Below are 20,192 nucleotides of genomic sequence, written 5' to 3' on the forward strand. Positions count from 1 at the left end.
GACTGAGAGTCCTTTTCATTAACCTTTTAGTCACCACCTCCACGCACAGACTTTTCTACGTCCTCCCAAGCAGTCAGCCCCGTGCTGCCCAGCACCGCCGTCTCCCCCCTACCCCGTAGGCCCGGCTCTGCGCTTGGGTCTGGAGAGGTACTCGCCTCCCAGAGCTGTGGGGATTGGGGGTGGCTGGGGGGCTCTTCACTCCTTCTCGGATCTCCGCTGTAAAAACTGAGCGGCATGGCCCAGGCATGCGCAGCATCTTCGGGCGCATTGTGATGGGAACTGCTTCTCCGAGTCTCTACAGAGACTCCAGAGTAACCACTCACCGCCCCCCGCAAGACCCCTCTGCTTTAAGCCAGACGCACAAACGCACAAACAAAACAGCTTTTCTTTCTTCTTTTCTTTAAAAAACTGGCTGCAGCTTGAAAGGCTGGCCCACGTGAGGACTGGTGTATTTCTATCGATTCCATCTCCCATGTTGACAAACGCCAGCACCGAGGCTTTGCAGTCCGCGGCTGCAGTTTGCAGTGGAGCTAAGCGGTGTGCGGCTTTAATTCCACGTCAGATCAACTTTGATCAATATCCCCCTACCGGCCCAATTGGAAGAGCCCAATTCGCCACCGCTGAGCCTTTTCGCTCTTTCCTTCTTTTTATCCCTCTTTAGACCCACCATCTTCTAGGGGAGAAAAGTCTCAGATTTTAATTTCTCTCTCTCTCTCTTTCTCTCTTTTGTTTCTTTGGGGGATTTATTGGTTTGTTTTCTGGTGTTTTGTCTTTTTCATTTTTGTTTTCTGTTTTTATTCTTTCTCTCTGTCTGTCTTAGTGATAGGGAGGGAGATCGCTTTGGCGAACCGAGCTTGCAGCCAATGAACCCGCCTTCCAGATTGGTGTGAAGACAGAAGTGAGGTGGGGGGCGGGGAGGGGGTGTGAGAGAGCCTGGGAACGAGAGGGAGCGAGAGGGGGAGCGTGAGAGAGAGAGAGAAGAGAGGAGGTGGTGGAGGAGGAGGACTAGTGTGGGGTGGAAAGGAAGAGTGAGCGAGAGCAAGTTGAGGGGAGGGGGTGAAAGAGCCGGCGAATTCTTTTTCTTTTCCTATTATTATTTTGACGACTCTCGAGTTGCGCCCATGCTCTTGTCAGCTTCGTTCTAGGCGTAGCATGGCCAGGCAGAAGAAAATGGGGCAAAGCGTGCTCCGGGCGGTCTTCTTTTTAGTCCTGGGGCTTTTGGGTCATTCTCACGGAGGATTCCCCAACACCATCAGCATAGGTAAGCGCGAGCCAGCCTGCCGGTCGGCCCCGGCTCTCCGGCACCCGAGCCCGCTGCCCTGGCACGGCTACCGGGTCCCTGTCCTGCATGGCCTGGGAAGGGACTGGGGATGGGGATCGGGCAGGAATCTCACGGGTCTGAACCCCAGAGAGCTGGCTGATCTGGGGAGCATCGGGAACCGGAGAGGTGGTCTCCTGGGGCTGGGGGTGGGGGTAGGCTGCCGGGTTTTCCGAGCTGAGCGGAGCCGGGGACGCCTGCAAGAGGCTGGGAAGCTGCAACCCGGCGCAGAGTCGCGGCTTTTCGGCTCGCTGCCCCGGACTTTGCCATGGCGTGCGTGCCGCCGCTGCAAGTTGTCCCAGGGTGATGCCGCCTGTCTGGCTGCGCCAGGGCGCGTAACCCGGTCCAGGGCGCCCCGTCCCGCGTCTCCGGGTCCCGAGAGACCGGCTAGTGCTAGGGGAGGTGGAAACCCACTCTGCATCCCCGAGACCCGGACAGCCACCGAGGTCGGTGGCGGATGGGGTAGAGGCAGGAGTGAGATTAGGAGCTGAGCCAGCGAGCGGCGAAGTCACGCAGCCCACGAATTCATGAATTGCCGCTGTGTCTGTCTGGAGTCCGGCTCCCGGGCGCTGGGAGGGAGTTCTCTCGGCTTCTGCCTGTATTTACTAGTCAAGAAGTTCGAATTGTTGCCAATTACAGAACCCAGCCCCTGTATTGTCACAGGGTGGAGGGGGCTGTGGGGAACAGGATAGAGTAGCAGGGGGAAATGAAATTGTTTTTCTCTCCAACCTTTCCCTTTGCGCCAGTAAAGGATGAACCAGCTTGTGGAGATGGGAGGTATGAGGGAAGAGGGGACAGGAAGCTACCGCCTGAGAAAGAACCAAGTCCCACTCTTTATTCCATCGTCCGACCCCCAAAGCAGGCTCCTCGGCCCTCTTTTCCCATGCCCCCTTTTTCCCAGCGTCTCCTCTCTCTGAAGGAAAACTAGGTTTCTCTTGGCCAAAATTTGAGTTCGCAAGAGTCATCAAAGACACACAGGTTGGAAATCAAAATCATCGTCGTGCACCCGGGTACCACTGAGAGGGTATCGTCCATCTGTAGTGCTCCCCAATTTCTAACTCCTCGGGGGGGGAGGACACAAGCCAAATCTCAGTTCCCTTTGCTTCTAGGTGGACTTTTCATGAGAAATACGGTGCAGGAGCACAGTGCTTTCCGCTTTGCTGTGCAGTTATACAACACCAACCAGAACACCACCGAGAAGCCCTTCCATTTGAATTACCACGTAGATCACTTGGATTCTTCCAATAGTTTTTCTGTGACTAATGCTTGTAAGTAGATCTGCTTTTCCTCCTTGTGGGACCTGGGGACCTCATTCGCATTTGCTTATGGGACTTGGGGTCTGCTCTCCGTGCTGAAGGGGGGCTGATTGCCCCAGTAGACATTCAAGAGGCTCGAGTCAATTCAGGTTTCACGCGACATAAATGAACGCCAGAGGATCCTGCTGAGGGAGGGACTTAAGGCTGTACACAAAACTCTGTCGTGAATAATGTTTGATGCAAAACTTTCATTTTCCTCCCTGCTAAACTGGCGCTCCCTCCCCCGCCACCCCCTCCCCTTTCTTTTCCTTTGGCTGGGGGAAAAAAAGGAAAAAATAGCATAGTTGTTCATGGAAATTTTTTCTGATGGGATTAAAGAAAGAAGCCTCTTGATTGAGTCAATTCATTACTTGACTGTTAAAGCTAGCACCTGGCTGTAAGAACGAGCTGAATTTGACAATCGCTATGTAGAAGCCAAATATGAGAAATTCTGCAAACAAGTGACCTTGAGGGACAGATTAGGCTGGGTTCCCTGGTTTCTTTCTGTCCTAGAATATCACCTTTCTTACCAAGAGAGCTCTGATAGGAACTGATAAGACTGCAAACTGATTAGGAGTGATGAATGCCTGGCAAACTGACGGGAAGGGAGAAAGTGTTCAGAGGACTCTCTGGAAAAAGCTACCTCTGTTCTGTCTCCCCTAGTGGTGTTTGCTCCCTGCCCCCATGGTTAAGGACAACACAGTTCTTAACTTAGAGCAAAAGGTGGAAGGGGGAGGTTGCAGCAGGAAACTGGATATGAAAAGGGAGCAATTTCATCAGCCCCAAAGCAGCTTCTGAAACAGCTAGTTGTGCCCTGTGATTGTTCCCATGGAAAGGGGACATTTTAAGAAGTAAAGCCACAGGAACCCAGATGACTAATAGCCTGTTGGACACAGGTTTTTCTGGAATGTTTTATGAGAAAGACTGATCATTCTTCATCTAAGCTTATTTCATGAAAAGTTTTCACACCAATGAAGGTGATGATGGCATAAATATGTTTTGCTGTTATGGCTGGTGTATTTGGGAATTTTTGACTTTTGATTTTCTTTCAGGGGAGAAATGATATTTATATTTGGTTGGGTAAAACTTTGTATAAGACATTCTTCAAATGCTTCTGCCTCAAAGGATATGTGATTTCCAAAAACTGTTGACAGGGTCTCCAAGGCCATGGGTTCCTTGGATTTGAAGACTTAGGTCAAGGGGATGGAGGTAAAGTACTTTGCAAGAAATGGTGACAGTTATCAGCTTTAAGAAAATTTTCTCTGAAGGTACAGATCCTTATAAGAACATGTTCTGAGATACTCTGTATTTGACATTCTTTGGCTTTCTGACATTGACAAAAATAGGCGCTTATTAATTCCAGCTAAGTGTGAAAGTTACAAAATGTCTGTCTATACTTTGCATCTTATTTTGGTAATCCCAGCCTGTCTTCTATAGCACACTTACAACACACATCTGACTCTTAATCCTGCAGCACTGTGATCTTGTCTAGAGGCTGAAATTTCAAATGCAGCGTCCTAAGTATCAATTAGAACAGATTCAAAACTAAATACATGAAACTACCCGGATTTATTACTATTAATAATGAATAACATTTATTTCAACTCACTTTAGTGCCTTTCCACTGAGGAGGACTGAGATAAAGAGTGCTAACTGACTCCTCAGGAATGACTGATTTCCAAGGGTTTGGGTCTTGTTTTTTATGGGCAAATCAGATTGGCACTCGCCAGGCCAGGACCATCAGAACCCTACTCAAGGAGCATTCAGGAAATAATCCTTGCCATGTGAAAAGCTCAGGTTTGAGAACAGGCAGTGAGTCATCCATATTGGGTGTTGAGTTGCCTTAATGCCTTATCTCTCAGAGCAATAAAGGAACAACCATGAAAGGAAAAGAAATTGATCACCTACGCTAAGTCCACAGCACTTCAGTTTATAACCTTACAAGACTAGGTTATGGATGGGGGCTTGAAAGTGTGGGATAAAGGGTGTGGCTCACTGGGCAACAGGAAAGACAAAACAGAAAGGTGACCTTGCCCTTCATATGCCAAATCCACACATATGCATACACTGACTCACACAGGAGACATTTCCAGAAACCAGTGATGTGTACCCAGCTGCCTGTTGCACACTCAGACTTTACAGCTCAGAAGACAGAGGAGGAAAACTCATCATCTCTGGTCCCCAAAACAGTCCTCTGTGAATGTCATAATCACTGAATGGGGGCCAAATCTCAAAGCTGTCTCCAACGGATAGTCTCTGAATGCAGAACATCATCATTTCATGGGGCCAGGGAAGTCCTGTAGGTGGATCTCATTTCTTGCCCTGGCCTTTTTCTCCTGGAATTGAAGATCACGTGACACAGATGTCGGCACACAATACTAGTTTGGCAATAGAGACTGGCAGGTGATCCTGGTTCCATTCTTACAATTGATTGCACTATGGAGCAGAGGCAAAAAAAAAAAAAAAAAACCCGGGATCTTCTGGCCTGCCCTTCCCTGGAGATCTAGGGAGAATTTGAGAAAACCCCAGAAGAGTCCAAATCTGGTCGCCCACCTCTCCTATCTGATTCAATATGGAATAGAATGGCAAAAATTAAAGACATTTCCCCTCTTCCTATTCAGAATTCCTTCTTTCAGCTTCCCCTAACACTAGAATTGATTTATTTCCATGATCTTTCCTGTGCCCTCAATCTTAGGGCAGGCACACAATTTTGAGGACACAGGTATTATGCAGGTAAACAAATATGTCAAAAATAAACAAGTGGTAATGCCTCCTGTATATGTCCCTGCTCTCCCTCCGCATCCCCTCCTCCAATGTATTCAGAGAGTTTCCTTGCAATGAATCCCAGGCATCAGTTATTTAAAGACTCTTCTTCACCAGCAACCTTTTTTTTTTTTTTTTTTTTGCACAACTTCCAAGAGGTTTGCTTAAGACAGACTCCAACTTCATTTCGCGTCTTAAGAGGCCAATAAAAGCATGCTGGCTTTGAAAGGTGGTTCATTTGGGATCTCAGCTCAGAGGTGAATTGAAGTTTATCGAAGAGACTCATCTGATTTGGAGCACATGTTCTTATTTCACAGGGATTAACTGAGTTTGCTGCCTTCCTTTACAATTTGGCCAGGTAGCCCCAGAAAGAAGGATGGTGTGAATAGTATGATTCTAGGACACATGCCTTCAGGCACACACAGGTACCCCTACACACATAGTCAGTATTCATGAAAAGAGATGTACACACATGCTTTACATTGTATACACATTTGCTCTTTAAAAACCAGATTTGATCATCATAAGGCTTTGGGGAATGTGGCAGCACCCAGGGAGCGCCAGGTCCCCTTGGGGTGGCTTGCTTGCCCTGGCTCCTCAGGAAATGCCTCCGATTCCCTTGAAGTCTCCTCCTGTGTCTTGCTGCTGTGCACTTGTAGTGTACTCCACACTACATCGCCCCAGCCTCTGCAGTGTCAGCTCATTAGCACACAGAGCTCATATTCCCTCTCCGCACTGTCATTGCAAAAATTGCTGTTGTACACCTTTACAGCCAACAAATGTGCTTGTGGATTACGCACTGTTTGCAAGAGGCAAGGAAAAGGCAAATGTAACCTTAAAGGTTATTCACCACAGAATTGTGCTCTTAACGCACTAGGCTTAAATAAAAATCTGTTGATGGAGGCGTAGTGATGGTGGGACTGAGAGTGGGACTTAGGAGTGCAGGCTCTAATGGAGCCCCAGGAAAAATCCCGTTGGCTGGTGAAATGTATCTCATCAGCTGCAAATTTGTGTTCCATTAATTTTTTTCAAGCCATTTGAAATATACCTGCTAACTGAGAGCACGCTCCTTTTTAACTGAGCGCATTTTGCTACCAAGTGTCCTTAGCTGAGACAGGTTTTTGTCTCTTGCCCACAGAGTCACAATCTAATTATCTCATTAAATTGCCAGGTTCTATTTAACTGTTTAAATCCATCTGGGAAAGAAACGTCTCTCGTGATCCTATTCTCTGCTCTTGGGTGGGTCTTGTTTGGTTTGCATTTTACACATCATCTTTGGAAGCAGGGTGAAGACCCATCATATCCTGGCACCTGCCTTCAAACAGATCTTGGCACACTAACCAGTGTCAGTTGCTTCAGCTCCACCTCCCACCCCCAATTCCCCCATCTTTGCACCTTAACAGCTCTCCCTCTGTCTGCTGGCTGGTCTTCCATAAGCTCACTGGAGCACGAAGAGGTCACCGGTCAAAGATTTAAGTCACCTTCTCACAAGCTTTATTATGTTTTTTATTTTTTCTTTAATCTATTTTTCACGTGGTGAGGAGGGAGAAAGGTGATGCTGTTCATTTGGGCCAGAAAAACAGACAGCAATCAGCGGGCTGTAAAGATGAGCATCCAGCAAAGTGTATGACCGCCCCTAGAAGGCAACTTCTGGTTATCTACTAAGTGGAGCAGGGGCGACAGGAAGGGTCTGAGGGCAAGGAAGAAACAAAACCTCTTTGTTCTCCATCTATGACCACTGCAAAAAGAGCCATGGTTTTTCTTCCTCTCAGCAATTTTAACTTTTTTTCCTTAAAATGAAACTAGTTTCTCACGTCCGCCACTTCTGCCTCTATCAGAGGTCTGTTTCCTTCATTCTGCCTTTTTCTCGCTGCTCACCAAGACTCCATGAGAATAGTGAGGGCTGGCTGAGATTGTTATTGTATTTTTTTCTAACTGCTGGTATTTTTAAAACATTTCATTATTATGGGTAGTCAGTGGTGATTGGCTGGTTTCAGTTTAACAGATGGAAAAATAAATGAAGCTTCTGAGGCACCATTATTAATCTTCCTTTGTGGATAAGAGATTTGTTATTTTTATATAATTGGCTAAAGGATTAAAAGACAGCATGCATTTTTAGAGAGGGCCAGCATTTAAGAAGGTAGAATTCATACCTTCACAGGGAGAAGGGGGGATACATATGCTAATTCTGATGATTCCACTTTGAACTTCTTAGACTGAGACCACAAATATATTTGAAAGACCTTTCAAAAAACTTTCCATCTTCTCTAAATGTCAGGAACATTATTTGCATACTTTACCTGGCCCATTAAAAAAAAGTCAAGTTTTGACTTTGTTCCTTTGGTGCTTTGACTTTGATGCTTTGGGTCTAATTAGATGACATGTCCACAGGAGGGTGCAAACCCAAGGTGGGAGCTCCAGGCACTTTCCAGCAGGAGTGTGGGAGTTGTGCAGACACAAAAGGAAGACCCTCCCGGCTTGGGAAATGTCTGAGAGCTGACAAATAGCCTCAGCCTGTCTGTGGGGTGAGCCTTGAGCCAGGGCAGCAGCCCCTGAAAGGGGTGGGTACTTGGCAGAAGTTCCACATGGACGGAATTTGTCCTCTTCTCACTTCTTCCTCTTCTCTTGCCGTTATTTTCTCCTCATGCTCCACCTGCCCAGCCAAGGCCCATTCACTGGTATCCCACTGGCCCCTGAGTCAGAGATCTGACCCACCATACCAGGGATTGTTTTCTACTCTAGACTTTTCCAGTCCACATGCTCCTTCTCTAACCAGAAGATCTCTGTCCTTGGTCCATACTCCTACTTTGAGGGTGACAGCTTTCTATCTAATTTAAGAATTGAGCTTAGAGTGGCTGATACAGGGTTAATATACCTAACTGGGGAGTGTTTGCTCTAAAACCAGAGACAATGGGAAACCAGAATGCCTCAATTCCAAGGAAAGCTACTCAAACAGGAGTGTTTCTGGACATGAGGTGCAGAGCAGCTATTCAGTCTATCCAAACCAGAGATCAGCTGCCCCTGGTCAGGGAAGACCTCTACAGGCCAAAGTCGAATCCAAAAAAGGGGATATGTGTATATGTGTGGCTGATTCACTTTGCTGTACAGCAGAAACTAAAACAACATTATAAAACAACTATACTCCAATAAAAAATTATATATAAAAAATAGCTCCCTACATGTGGTAGGTTTGGTGTAAGTTCACCCAAGGCATAGGGGAGGTGCAGCTTCCCCATGTTGAACTTAAATATCTTTGTGGTCATTTGGGAAGCAGCAAAAGGTCATAGGCACTCAGTTTCTGCCTAAAGAAGACCGTATGTGCAGCTTTTTGTATCTTAATCATGCCTCAGTAAAGTAGTTCTTAGAAAATGTCAACTTTTTAGATGTACTACCCAAAAAGAGGCTGCTGCAGAGTCTGAAGGTGCCTATGTGGGCCCTGGCAGGGGATGCACCGGCAGGGAAGGGAGGCCATAGGAGGGGAGAAAGGTGCTGAGGAAGCTGGTCTTGGACTGAAAGCTCTCTTTCCCTGGGGTGGCATGCAGAACGTAGTGATGACGAGGCAGCGTCTAACTCTAGAGGGACTTGGAAGCCTAGGTGAGCAGTGTCTCCTCCCCACCCCCTCCATTTCTCCCTTCCTTTTTCTCAAGTGCACACTCTGGTTCCCCTCAACACACACACACAATGGAAAGAAGCAGAATACTCTGTTCTGGATTTCTGGTTGAGCAATAGTCAGAGAAGTGCAGTAAGTCCCCTACATATGAATGAGCTCTGCCCAATTTGTTCATAAGTCCAACAAAGTTAGCCTAGGTACCCCACTCACACAACCAGCTATTCAGTACTGTAGTGTAATAGGTTTATAATACTTTTCACACAAAAAATATGTACAAAACAAACAAAAAATAAAGAAAATATTTTTAAACTTACAGTACAGTATCTTGAAGAGTACAGCAGTAGCAACTACATCACAGCTGCTTTTACACTTGCTTCCAGACATCCTGGGCTTGAAATAAGGATACTCTACTACTGTACTCCACACAGTACTGTAAAGTACACAAAAGCACAACCACTTGTGGAGTGTACATACATGTGACAATGTACACCAGACACATGAACTAACTTATGTGATTGGCCATGCGAACATACGTTCACACCTTTGAAATTTCACAACGTGAAGGTTCATATGTAGATACTTGACCATGTTTACTGCCCTCTGGACTTCCCTTCTCCTCAGTTGCTAACTGCCATTTACTTCCTTAGCACTTGTCATCAATGTGACCATCTGTACTTATTTAGAAGGGGTGTGGGGATAAGAAGGAGGAAAGGAGACACAGCTGGTCATGACCCTTAACTCTATGGGGTTAAGTCTAGAACAGCACTTCGCACTTTTCATGTGCATAGCAGACACCTGGGATCTTGTCAAAATGAAGATTCTGATTCAATAGATCTTCAGTGTCCAGGAATCTGCATTTCTAGCAAGCTCCCAGGTGATGCCAATATTACTGGTACTCAAACCACATTTTGCAGGGAGACTGTGATCACCAAAGAAAAAGGCTCCCCCAGACAAGCTCTTACCCACATGACTTTCAAAGAAAACTTTATAAGAGACACATTTGGCTCATTCTGACTCATGGATGTCCCTATCATACTCTTAACCACCCTGTGTTCATTTCAGCCATATCTGTAGGTGTCTGATGAGAGCATCTACTTAAGAGTTGCTTTTCATAGGGCTTTGGAATGGAGACTGGAAGGCATGCTGAGGAAGGAGGTAGCTCATGAGCCAGGCTGACAGTAACTTGGCTTCTTGCCACACCCCAAAGCGTCCCTTTTAGAAACAACCTGCCCAAGAGAGCAAAGGTTGGCATGCAGTTCCAACTGCCTCTCCACTTTGCTTCTTGGGGTCATGGCATGCCAGAAGCAGGCACGTAGCATCTGCTCCTCAGCTGTCTGACTTTCCTTCAACAGGGTTAGAAATATGAAGCACAACACAACCCAAGTTCTGTCTGCTTCCCTAAGAGCCTGAAAAATTGACTCCATTTTCAAGGCTGGTGCCAGGCACTCATTGTGAGCTAGAGGGGAGGGTGGGAAAGTGATGTCATTTTCTAAGACATGTGAGCTGATGAGTGCTCCAGGGAAGTCATTAAAAGCTTATCCAGTGTCATTTGAGGACTATCAAATAGCACCCTATCATCACCCAGTACTGCCCCCCAACAGTCTGCCATTGGTCTGAAATCCCAGCAATTCACTTATTTCTGTTACTGCACTGAAAACCTGTGCTAAAATGCAAGCATGACATCTCTGGTAGGGAATGCGTTAAATCCTTATCAGCCATTACTATTTCGACTAATTCTTTGATCAGATTACTACCTGTTACCTTGCAGGATCCTCAGAGGAGGTTTTCCAAGACAGGTAAGTGACCCCAGAACAAGGGACCTGCCTGAGAGAGTGGGGTGCCCAGTGCATGGTGGGCATTCAGGGGGCAGTGGGAGACTCTGAGAGATGAGCAAGAGTTACTCAAATACACTCCACCTAGTTTGCAACATGTGACCTTCTCCATAGATCAAAATCTGGTCCCTTATTAACTAAAATTTGAATTCTTTTTGACCCTCCAAATCACACCTTTCTGGTGGTAGTGGTCTGCTGCTGCTTCCGTGCATGGTCATTTCTTGTAATAGATGACCCCAATCTCTGGGATCCCCGTAATTACTGAGACATTTTCAGAAGGACAATCAGTTTGTGATGAGGGGTGGTGAGGATTTTTTGTTGAACGTGTAAAAAATGTTGCAATCAAAAATAGTCCCCTTTCAGTCATCTATGATTGACTGATCTACCTTGTCAAGTACACATTGCAATCAGGGCCCTCATCCTTGCTGCTGCCCAGAAAGGGATTGGCTACCAGTAACAGATGAGACCTGAAGAGATCAGGACCCAGTCCACAGAGGAATCATTGTGTGGATGTGGGTGTGGGTTTCTGTGTGGATGAACACTTTGGTAAATTTAAGGTATTAAGGCCACTAACATCCACAGTTAGCCAGAACCTGTTATATATTCTCAAACATTCTTATATCTTATTGCTGTTTCCAAGACTACTTGTTGGCTAGTTTAAAACAGTATTTCTTGAATTGGCCTACTTGCAGCAGAATCACCAGAGATGCTTGTTAAACATATGAATTCCCAGGTCACACTTCAGACATATTGAATCACAAAATATAAAGATAGGCCTTCTTAACAAACTCTATGGGTAATTCTAATGCACACAAGATTTTGGAATCACTGGTTTCATTAGCCCTGGTAGTGTAAACAGAGATATGTGGATTCGTATTGAATACTTGTTGAGCATGCCCTAATCTCCAGGCATTGACCAGGTACTTTCTACACATGTTACTTTTGTAAGTGAGGTGCTGTTGGCCCATGCAAGCATTACTGAGTTGGGCTCTGAGATTGGAAAATCAAGACTTGAAAGAGCTAAGAGACTCACCTCAAGTCACAGTGTCTGAGGTAAACCAAACAAGCAAAAATGTTCTTTGAGATGGTAAGCAGGGACAAGAAAATGATCTGCCTTGACAGTGCTTCTTTCCTTCTTGGCTAATGATTGGTCTTTAGCCATGCTGTAAACTAGGTGGCATGGCAATGCCAATCCATTTGTTAAAATGATGCACTGCAACCAGTTTATATAGCATTCATTGTGCCATCCTTGCTATCAAAAAACTTAACACTAGGGTTGAAATAATAATAATAACTCCCATTCATTGAACCCATGCCACATGGAAAACATTGCACTAAGCGTGGTACATGTCTTATCTCATGGACTCATCATAGCATTGCTAGAAAGGAGCTACTCTCATCCCCAGTTTATAAAAGAGGGCTCAGAGGTGGTTTTATATATATATATATATATATATGCAACCAGCTCAAGGGCATGTGCATGCCCAGCTGCTCATTGTGTCCAGCTCCTTGCAACCCCATGAACTGTAGCCTGCCAGACTCCTCTGTCCATGGGATTATCCTGGCAGGAATACTGGAGTGGATTGCCATTTCCTCCTCTAGGGGATCTTTCCAATTCAGGGATCAAATCCGCATCTCTTGAGTCTCCTGGATTGGCTGGCACATTTTTTTTTTAACCACTGTGCCACCTGGGAAGCTCAAGGTCACACAGTTGGCTAATTAGTGGAGTCAGGCTTCTACCTGAGATCTTCCTGTCTCTAGAGGTGGGACTCTTGTCAACTGGGGTTGAGATCACAGATGATGATGGGCCAGGTGGATCACATAAATGAGGAACTTGGGCTTGGTATAGAGGGGTGGGTGGGGCCTGTGGCCCTCTGGAGAGTTCATGTCACTTCCAGAATACATTCAAATCCAATATGAGACAAACAAAACATCTGTGACAGGACTTGGGGTGGGAAGAGGTGGAAGGTATGAGTTTCGGATCTCTGCACTACACTATCCACCTCCCTCTACCAACTGAGTTACTGGCTGAGGGAAGCTCTATTAACTGATAGTCGTAATGAATGGGGGAAAAAAAAGAGACAAATCTCTTCTTAGTAAAAATCTCCTTGACTTTTTCTTCATTGTGTTCCATCAAGGTACCTCAATATGGCAGAACTTCCCTCCTTTGTCTTTCTGGCCCTACATCATATCATGCATACACTGTATATCCAGTAGCGGCTTTTCATGGTTGAGTGCCAGCTCAACTCTGACTAATCTTCTCCCAGGCAATGCTGAGGCCTGCAGCAAGGTCAGAACGCTGGCACAGTCATTAACAAGTGCTCAGCAGGCCAAAAGAGATACTTCCAGGCAGTGGCAACCCACTCCAGTGCTCTTGCCTGGAAAATCCCAGGGACAGAGGAGCCTGGTAGGCTGCAGTCCATGGGGTTGTGAAGAATGGGACACGACTGAGTGACTTCACTTTCACTTTTCACTTTCATGCATTGGAGAAGGAAATGGCAACCCACTCCAGTGTTCTTGCCTGGAGAATCCCAGGGACGGGGGAGCCTGGTGGGCTGCCGTCTATGGGGTCGCACAGAGTCAGACACGACTGAAGCGACTTAGCAGCAGCAGTGCTATAGGGGAGACAGCTTAGACTGGTACATGCAAATTCTACAAATGGGAGGCTTCTGGGTCAAGAAAGGCTCTATCAACATTCACCTAGGGTAGGAGCTCCCCATACACCCCAAGACAGAAGCTCACCAACTTTAGACAGAAGTCCAAAATAGAGATGTACAGTTAGTTGCTTGGAGTTGTAAACTGACCTAAAGCCAACTGGTCATTCACAATCCTTAGGTATATTTCACTGGATACCAGTAGCCAATCATTGTTAGAGTGAGGGCTATAGGTCTTTTCCCCATAACCTCACTAGCAGGTATAAAAGTAAACCTCATCTAAAATTCTTTTTCTCATTAAAATAATGTCAAGCAGGCACAAAAATGATTAGACAGCCTGTTCTGTCCTGTCGGCTCAGTCAAGTCCAACACCTTTTCCTTCTAGGTGCACCAACAACACCTCACACAAAGGTTCACTTGAGGTAGACAAAACAATACCCTAGTGGCAGGATGAAGCTAACCAAGAATCCTCATTGGTGGCTGCCCACACAACTATTTACAAAATTAAGCCTAGGGTACTATTCCAAGGGATAACACTATAGAGCTTGTTAGACGCTTTTACATCTTCTTTCTGCTACTTTGAGAATATCTCTACCATATTTCTAGCCAACCCACATGTGTTAAACACCACTTATTTCACCAATGAGAAATTTAATGCTAGTTAACAAAGCCTCTGGTGTTCATTAAAGATAAAGATACGTGAAGTGCTTGTGAAACCTCTTCTTGGTTAGAATTATTATATGCTAGATAACCACTCTTGTACTCTGTAATTCCCGATAAGGGTAACTGACCACCCCAAGGTTGTAGATTCAGACTAAATAACCCACATATACACTACACAATTTATGTTGAAGTCTTATAAAATAAATTACAGAAAATATAACATTTGAAATATCATGTTTCTTAGGGCCTTGGGAAGCAGTTAAAGTTGTAGGGGGTTGTGGGTAACAGTGGACTGAGCAATGGAGCAAGGATTAGGAGATCTGGGTTCCAGTCTCAACTCTGCCACCTACTGCCTGGATGACCTTGGACAAGCCACTTCCTTCTCTGGTTCTAGTTTTTATCATTTGTAAAATGGGAAGTTTCTTCTGGATGATCTCTGAGGAGGCTGCCATGTTTTACATCCCATCATTCTTGTCCAATTCCTACCAGCTCCATTTCTAGTAACAGTCTCACCTCATTGATTACTTAGGAAAGATCATCCAAAATGAAGCCCCCCAGATTCTACTACATCTAGAAATTTCTCTTCATATTCATCTATTCTCTGTCTTTATAAGACTATGATGAAACTACTGAATCCTTGAAACCAATGGACAGTGTTTCCAGCCAGTTGTGCTTATCTTTGCTTGGGCCAAGTTACTTACCTTGATTGTGCCTGATTTCACAATAATAAAGTGGGGATAACAATAATCCTTACTTCATAGAGTTACTGAGAGTTTTAAATGAGATAATTCAGAAATCCACATAAGATACTTAGAAATGTGCTTGGCACATATTGGATATTATTATCATCAACATAATCATTAGTTTAAAACCCTTTGAGCTTTTTGTCCTAAAAAAGAGAAACCTAGTTTTGAAAAGTTAAATCTCTTGTCACTTTAGGGATCAAATTTCCTTCCTAAGTAGCTGCCCTCTGAGGCTTTCTACAGTTCTCAGCTCTGCTCCAAACCCAAGATTATTTTTTTTCTGCCAAAAAACCCATCATGGCACCCCTTCAGATCACCAGCCCCAAATCTTAGCGCTCTACGTCTCTCACCCATGCATCCAAATTTGCCCACCTAGTTTGTCTGTTGTGAGCTACTCAGATATTCTGTGATCAAAAATTCAGAGGTCTTGTTTTCTGCATAATTGAAGGACTATGGGTTTAAGAGAAGAATTAGTCTTTTTTCCCATGGGAAAGAAGAAACTATCTTCATCTCTAATTCCATCCACTTCCAATCACACAATCAATCATCCTTTCTGTTCTTTGGTGATATTCCATTATCCAAACAGCACACTAGTAGCCCCCTGACTTCTAAAAGGCTCAGGAGGCATCCACAGGTCCTCAGATGGTTGATTTGGGAGAAAACACTTGGGCCAAGCACCCAGGGGACTGACTCTACAATAACGCCCTGGAACTTCTCTTAGAAATGGGGTTGCCCATGGAGGGAAGAACAGCAAGGAAGTGCTCAGGGCCTTCTCGGAGGAAGTACTGTCATTTCCTTGGGCATTAGTGAGTGAGATTTCTCTGTGGTCCTGGAGTCAAGAGCCCAGGGAACTGAGGGCTGAGGCCCTCCATACCATCCATTCTTCTCTAAAGCAGACACTGTCCTGGCACATACACATGGCATACATCTTCCCCTAGACTGTCCTATTTCCTGGTGATACTTAGCATTTGACAATCATTTTAGTCTCTTGCCATCCAGATGATGACAACTCATTGGAAACCCACTTATGGCACATCTCTGAGTCTAGTCAACCCTTTAACTAAATACCAAGCTCTTACCAGAGTTCAGTCCAGCTTGTACAAGAGTTACTAAGAGTGTCCTTTGAGCTCCAGGTTTCTGTCAGTCCCAACTCTTACTGTCCTCAATTCTTCCCTCTACTGCCTGTAGACGTATCTCTAGAATATGAGGACAGGTTGAGAACAATGAGGGAAGCTGAGCTCTCTCCTGGGTAAAGGGAACTGGAACTTCCCAGCTCTTTATACACTCACTCCTGACCCTTGAGTTTGGCACCTAACTCTCTGCAGCAAGGAGTTACCCTTGCCTAGTAGAAGGTTGTTTCTGCTACTTAGTTTGGGAGCAACCAAAGGCCCAGGGATGGCTCCTAAATTGGACTGCCTGCCTTTGAATCTTGGCTCTGTCTCTCGGTAGTTGTATGACTTTGGGCAAATGATTTAACCTGTCTAAGCTTCAGTTTCCTCATTTGTGAAATGAAGGTAATTATAATAGTAACTACCCAGGACCTACTTGGTAGTCCAGTGGTTTAAACTCTGCACTTCCAATGCAGGGGACATGGGTTCGATTCCTGGTTGGGGAACTAGGATCCCACATGCTAAATGGCATGGCTAAATAAGTAAATAAGGGTTTGTGTGTTTTTTTTTTTTAATAACTACCTTATAAAGTTGTTGTGAGGCTTAAATGAAATAATCTGTGTAAAATATTTATTGTGATGTCTGGCATATAGTAAGTGTTCAATAAGTAATAGTTATTATTAACACAGAGTACTGAGGTATTTGGTAAGTGAAAGAGAGGAATAGAATTAATCAGAACCAAACTATGCAACAGAATTTTCCCGTCTATGGCCATCCCTAAAGCCCTGCAAACTAATTTTTATACCCTCTGTGAATCTGTAGCTGGAACCAGACCAGACAGGGTCATCTTTGAGTACTCACAGTGGTGCCACAGGCATAAAGGATTTGCTTTGGGGCAAAGTAAAGGAGGAAGGAAGAACTGACTAGAATCCCCCAAAGGCCAGGGAATACATGCCACTATGTTTAATCATGCCTTTGTTGACTGAAATTGTCTAGAAAGACATGATCTCTTCATTTTTTAAAAATCTGAACAAGATATGGTTGAGATAAAGCAACGTGGATATGCTAACCTTGGCACTTTCTGGCTTGGAGGGAAGTACAACCATTCTCCAAATGTAAAATTCTATTTTCATGCAGTTGAAAGTGGGAGAGTGGAAAAGCAGAACCCAGAATCTTCACTTAGACAAGGAAAAATGTGGGGCCAGTTGAGCTCTCCCAGCCATGATTTTTCTGAGTTCTTTTCATGAAGGATGGTGTGTGGATGGTAGTTTAGAGCATATCAGTTTGAGTGGATGGATTTTCTTCTTTTGAAGTTGCTTGCCTAAGTCAGGCCAAAAATAGCATAGGAAGAAAATAGGGAAAAGGTTAAAAGAGAAATTTTGCTAATGTGATTTTCCAGCATTTCAGTCTTCATTCTCTCCAGAGCAAAGGTTAACTAGCCCATTCCATAAACATGGACTCACTACCAAGGATCCTGCTGAGGACCACGAAGCAATGCAGACTTTTTCCTCCCCTCTTCTCTGTATTCTGGCCTGATCTGCCAGCATGCTGTCTCCACAGGCCCAAACCTGGGTGATAACCAAAGCATTTTTTCCCTTTATATCTCACACTGCCCTTGCTCCACCTACATCACCTCCTCTTCTCATTTCCTATCCAAGCCTGCTGCTATGTTGCCTCATGGGATCACTGACTTTTTCCTCTCAGATGAGGAAACTAAGGAACAGAGAGGCTAAATAACTTGACCAAGGTCACACAGCCAGTGATTGTAATGCAGGCCTTCTGACTCTTGGCCCCTCTCTGAGATGTCTTCCCAGCATAATCCTTCTTCTTTGAACTTTCACTGCTGCCTCATGGTGTTACATACAAAATAATGACAACCCTGTCTTTTTAAAATAGATGGCAGAGAGGAAGAGTAAAGTCCACAGCAAGTGAATCCGAAATGCAGTAAAGCATGAGTTTCAGGGACCACGGTTAATGGTATCTTCCATTTAGTGCCTCCCGTGTTAACGTGTCATTTTCCCATCCTCTGATTTACAGTCAGGAATGACCAAAACAAAGTCTTGAAATCCTGTTTTAGATCAGAGATGATTGGAGATAGATCAAGCAGTTCTAGTCCAACTGCTTCATTTGGTGGATGAAGAAAGTGAGGCCAAGAAAGGAGAAGAGATTTGCCAAAGGTGATGCGTCTCCCTGAAGGCAGAAGCAAGATGAGAATCCAGACTACCAGATTCCCAGAGCAGGGTCTTTGCCACCACATTTTCTAACAGCAGAGTGTTGTACTGCAGTAACACCACGCATTTGATTATGTTACTGTTTACTGGTATCTTTTTTCCCTCTCATTGTTTCATGTATATAAGTCATTAGGTTTTTTAAATGTAGGACATTTTTATGATTAAAGAAATTAAAATATAAAATTCATTCATGCTTATTATAAAAACTTAGAAAACAGAGATAAGAAAAATTGTCCAAGTGAAAAAAATCACCCCTAGTTGGGTTTTACCATATGTACAGATTTGTATCCTGCCTTTTTACTTTATGTTATTCAGGGAACATCTTTCTGGACCTCTTAAATGTTCTTTGAAAAATTTGATTTTTTAATGTCTATAAAATATTATATCACATAGTGTCATTTTATGACATATATATGCAATGATTTATATGAGCATCACCCAATGTTATGCATTTAGGTGGATTCCCCATTCACTGAGGTTTGTAATTATGCCTCAACTTCCTGTAATACCTACATCCTAGCACAGGTTTGAACATACCGTATTTAATAAATACTTGCTGCCTGATTCATTACCTTGACATTTCTGGAATGACCATTATTCTTCCACTAGATAGGGCAACCAAAGTGACAACCTGACATTCCAATGTCTATGAGGTACATGTTATATAACTCAAAATAGGCAGCATAGCAATGGTGGTTAGGCTCAGAAGTCAGACTCTCTGGGCTCAAATCCTGGATCCATCACTTTGTATTTGAGGGTAAGAAGCTTAACCCCGCCAAGCTTCCATTTTTCTGTCTGATAAATGGGGGAAATGGTAGTGCCCACTTCATCAGGTTGTGGTTAAAAATTAAATGATAAAATATATGGAAAGTGCTTGGTATATAGTGAGCACTCAACAAACATTAATTGCCATTATTAATATTACAGTTTATATCCCTTGTCACAGGAATAAAGCCCCAGACTAGGAGTGAGAATATGTGGCTTCTCATTCCCTCTCGGCTGTTTTCTGGCCCAGTGATCTTGCTTGAGTTCTTTTACTTGTCTAGGTCTCAGTTTGTTCATCTACAAAATGGGAATAGTAATACCTGAGCTGGGTACCTTACAAGGATTCTATGAGAATCAAATGAGAGAATGAATGTGAAGGTGCTTTGAAAACGAGGAAGTCAAGTAGGATTGTTAGATCTGTAAAGTTAGATGTGATGTATGGTTGTAGGTAGAATGAGAGATGCAGAAGATATAAGAGACCAGACTGAATATGCTGACCCTAGAAAGATGTTCCTAAAATCGAACCCCTGGTGTGGGAAATAGTGATGGTTAGAGAGAAAAGAGACCTTACAGATCATCTAGCCCAACATCTTAATAAGAAAAGTGATTCAGAGAAGAGAGACTTTGAGGTCACAGAGCCAGTTCCAGAAATGGGACTAGAACTCAGGTCTCCTTATTTCCTGGGCAGAATCCTAAAGCAGCCACTGTAGCCCTTTCTTTATTGACCTTTGTCTAAAAGGGATAAGGAAAAAATCCAGTTATTTGTAGAATTCGTGTAAGTAGGAACTGATTAATTGGGAGTTATTGCAAGGACAAATCCCATATAGCATTGTTTTTGTTTAGTCACTAAGCCCTGTCTGACTCTATAACTCCATGGACTGTAGCCCACCAGGCTCCTCTGTCCATGGGATTCTCCAGGCAAGAATAGTGGACTGGGTTGCCATTTCCTCCTCCAGGGGATATTCCTGACCCAGAGATTGAACCAGAGTCTCCTGCATTGGCAGGTGAATTCTTTACCACTGAGCCACCTTGCAGAGCCCTCAGAGATACTAGACAGCCACTAAGGATCTTTGGGGAGTTTAAATTAGCACTGTTGTTGTTTAACAAGTCATGTCTGACTCTTTGCGATCCCATGGACTGTAGCCCACCAGGCTCCTCTGTCCGTGGGATTCTCCAGGCAAGAATACTGGAGTGGGTTGCCATGCCCTC

At 44.4% G+C, this 20,192-nt stretch overlaps 1 protein-coding gene across 6 annotated transcripts in view; it reads left to right on the top strand.

The window, feature by feature from the left end:
• The first annotated feature begins 645 nt into the window (after window positions 1-645).
• GRIA3 (glutamate ionotropic receptor AMPA type subunit 3) overlaps window positions 646-20,192 on the top strand; it is a 309,119-nt gene continuing 289,572 nt past the window's right edge. For 2 of the 6 annotated variants that reach the window (XM_025277145.3, XM_025277144.3), the window contains exons 1-2: window positions 955-1,261; window positions 2,428-2,586. In XM_025277145.3, coding sequence (XP_025132930.1) covers window positions 1,153-1,261; window positions 2,428-2,586 — 268 coding nt within the window. In that variant the 5' untranslated portion in view covers window positions 955-1,152. Of the gene's footprint in view, window positions 904-954; window positions 1,262-2,427; window positions 2,587-20,192 lie in introns of those variants that run through there. The other 4 variants (XM_006064985.4, XM_006064986.4, XR_003106867.3 and 1 more) reach the window with 4 other exon arrangements.

The sequence above is a fragment of the Bubalus bubalis genome, chromosome X, assembly GCF_019923935.1.
Source record: "Bubalus bubalis isolate 160015118507 breed Murrah chromosome X, NDDB_SH_1, whole genome shotgun sequence".
NCBI classification, from domain to species: Eukaryota; Metazoa; Chordata; class Mammalia; order Artiodactyla; family Bovidae; genus Bubalus; species Bubalus bubalis.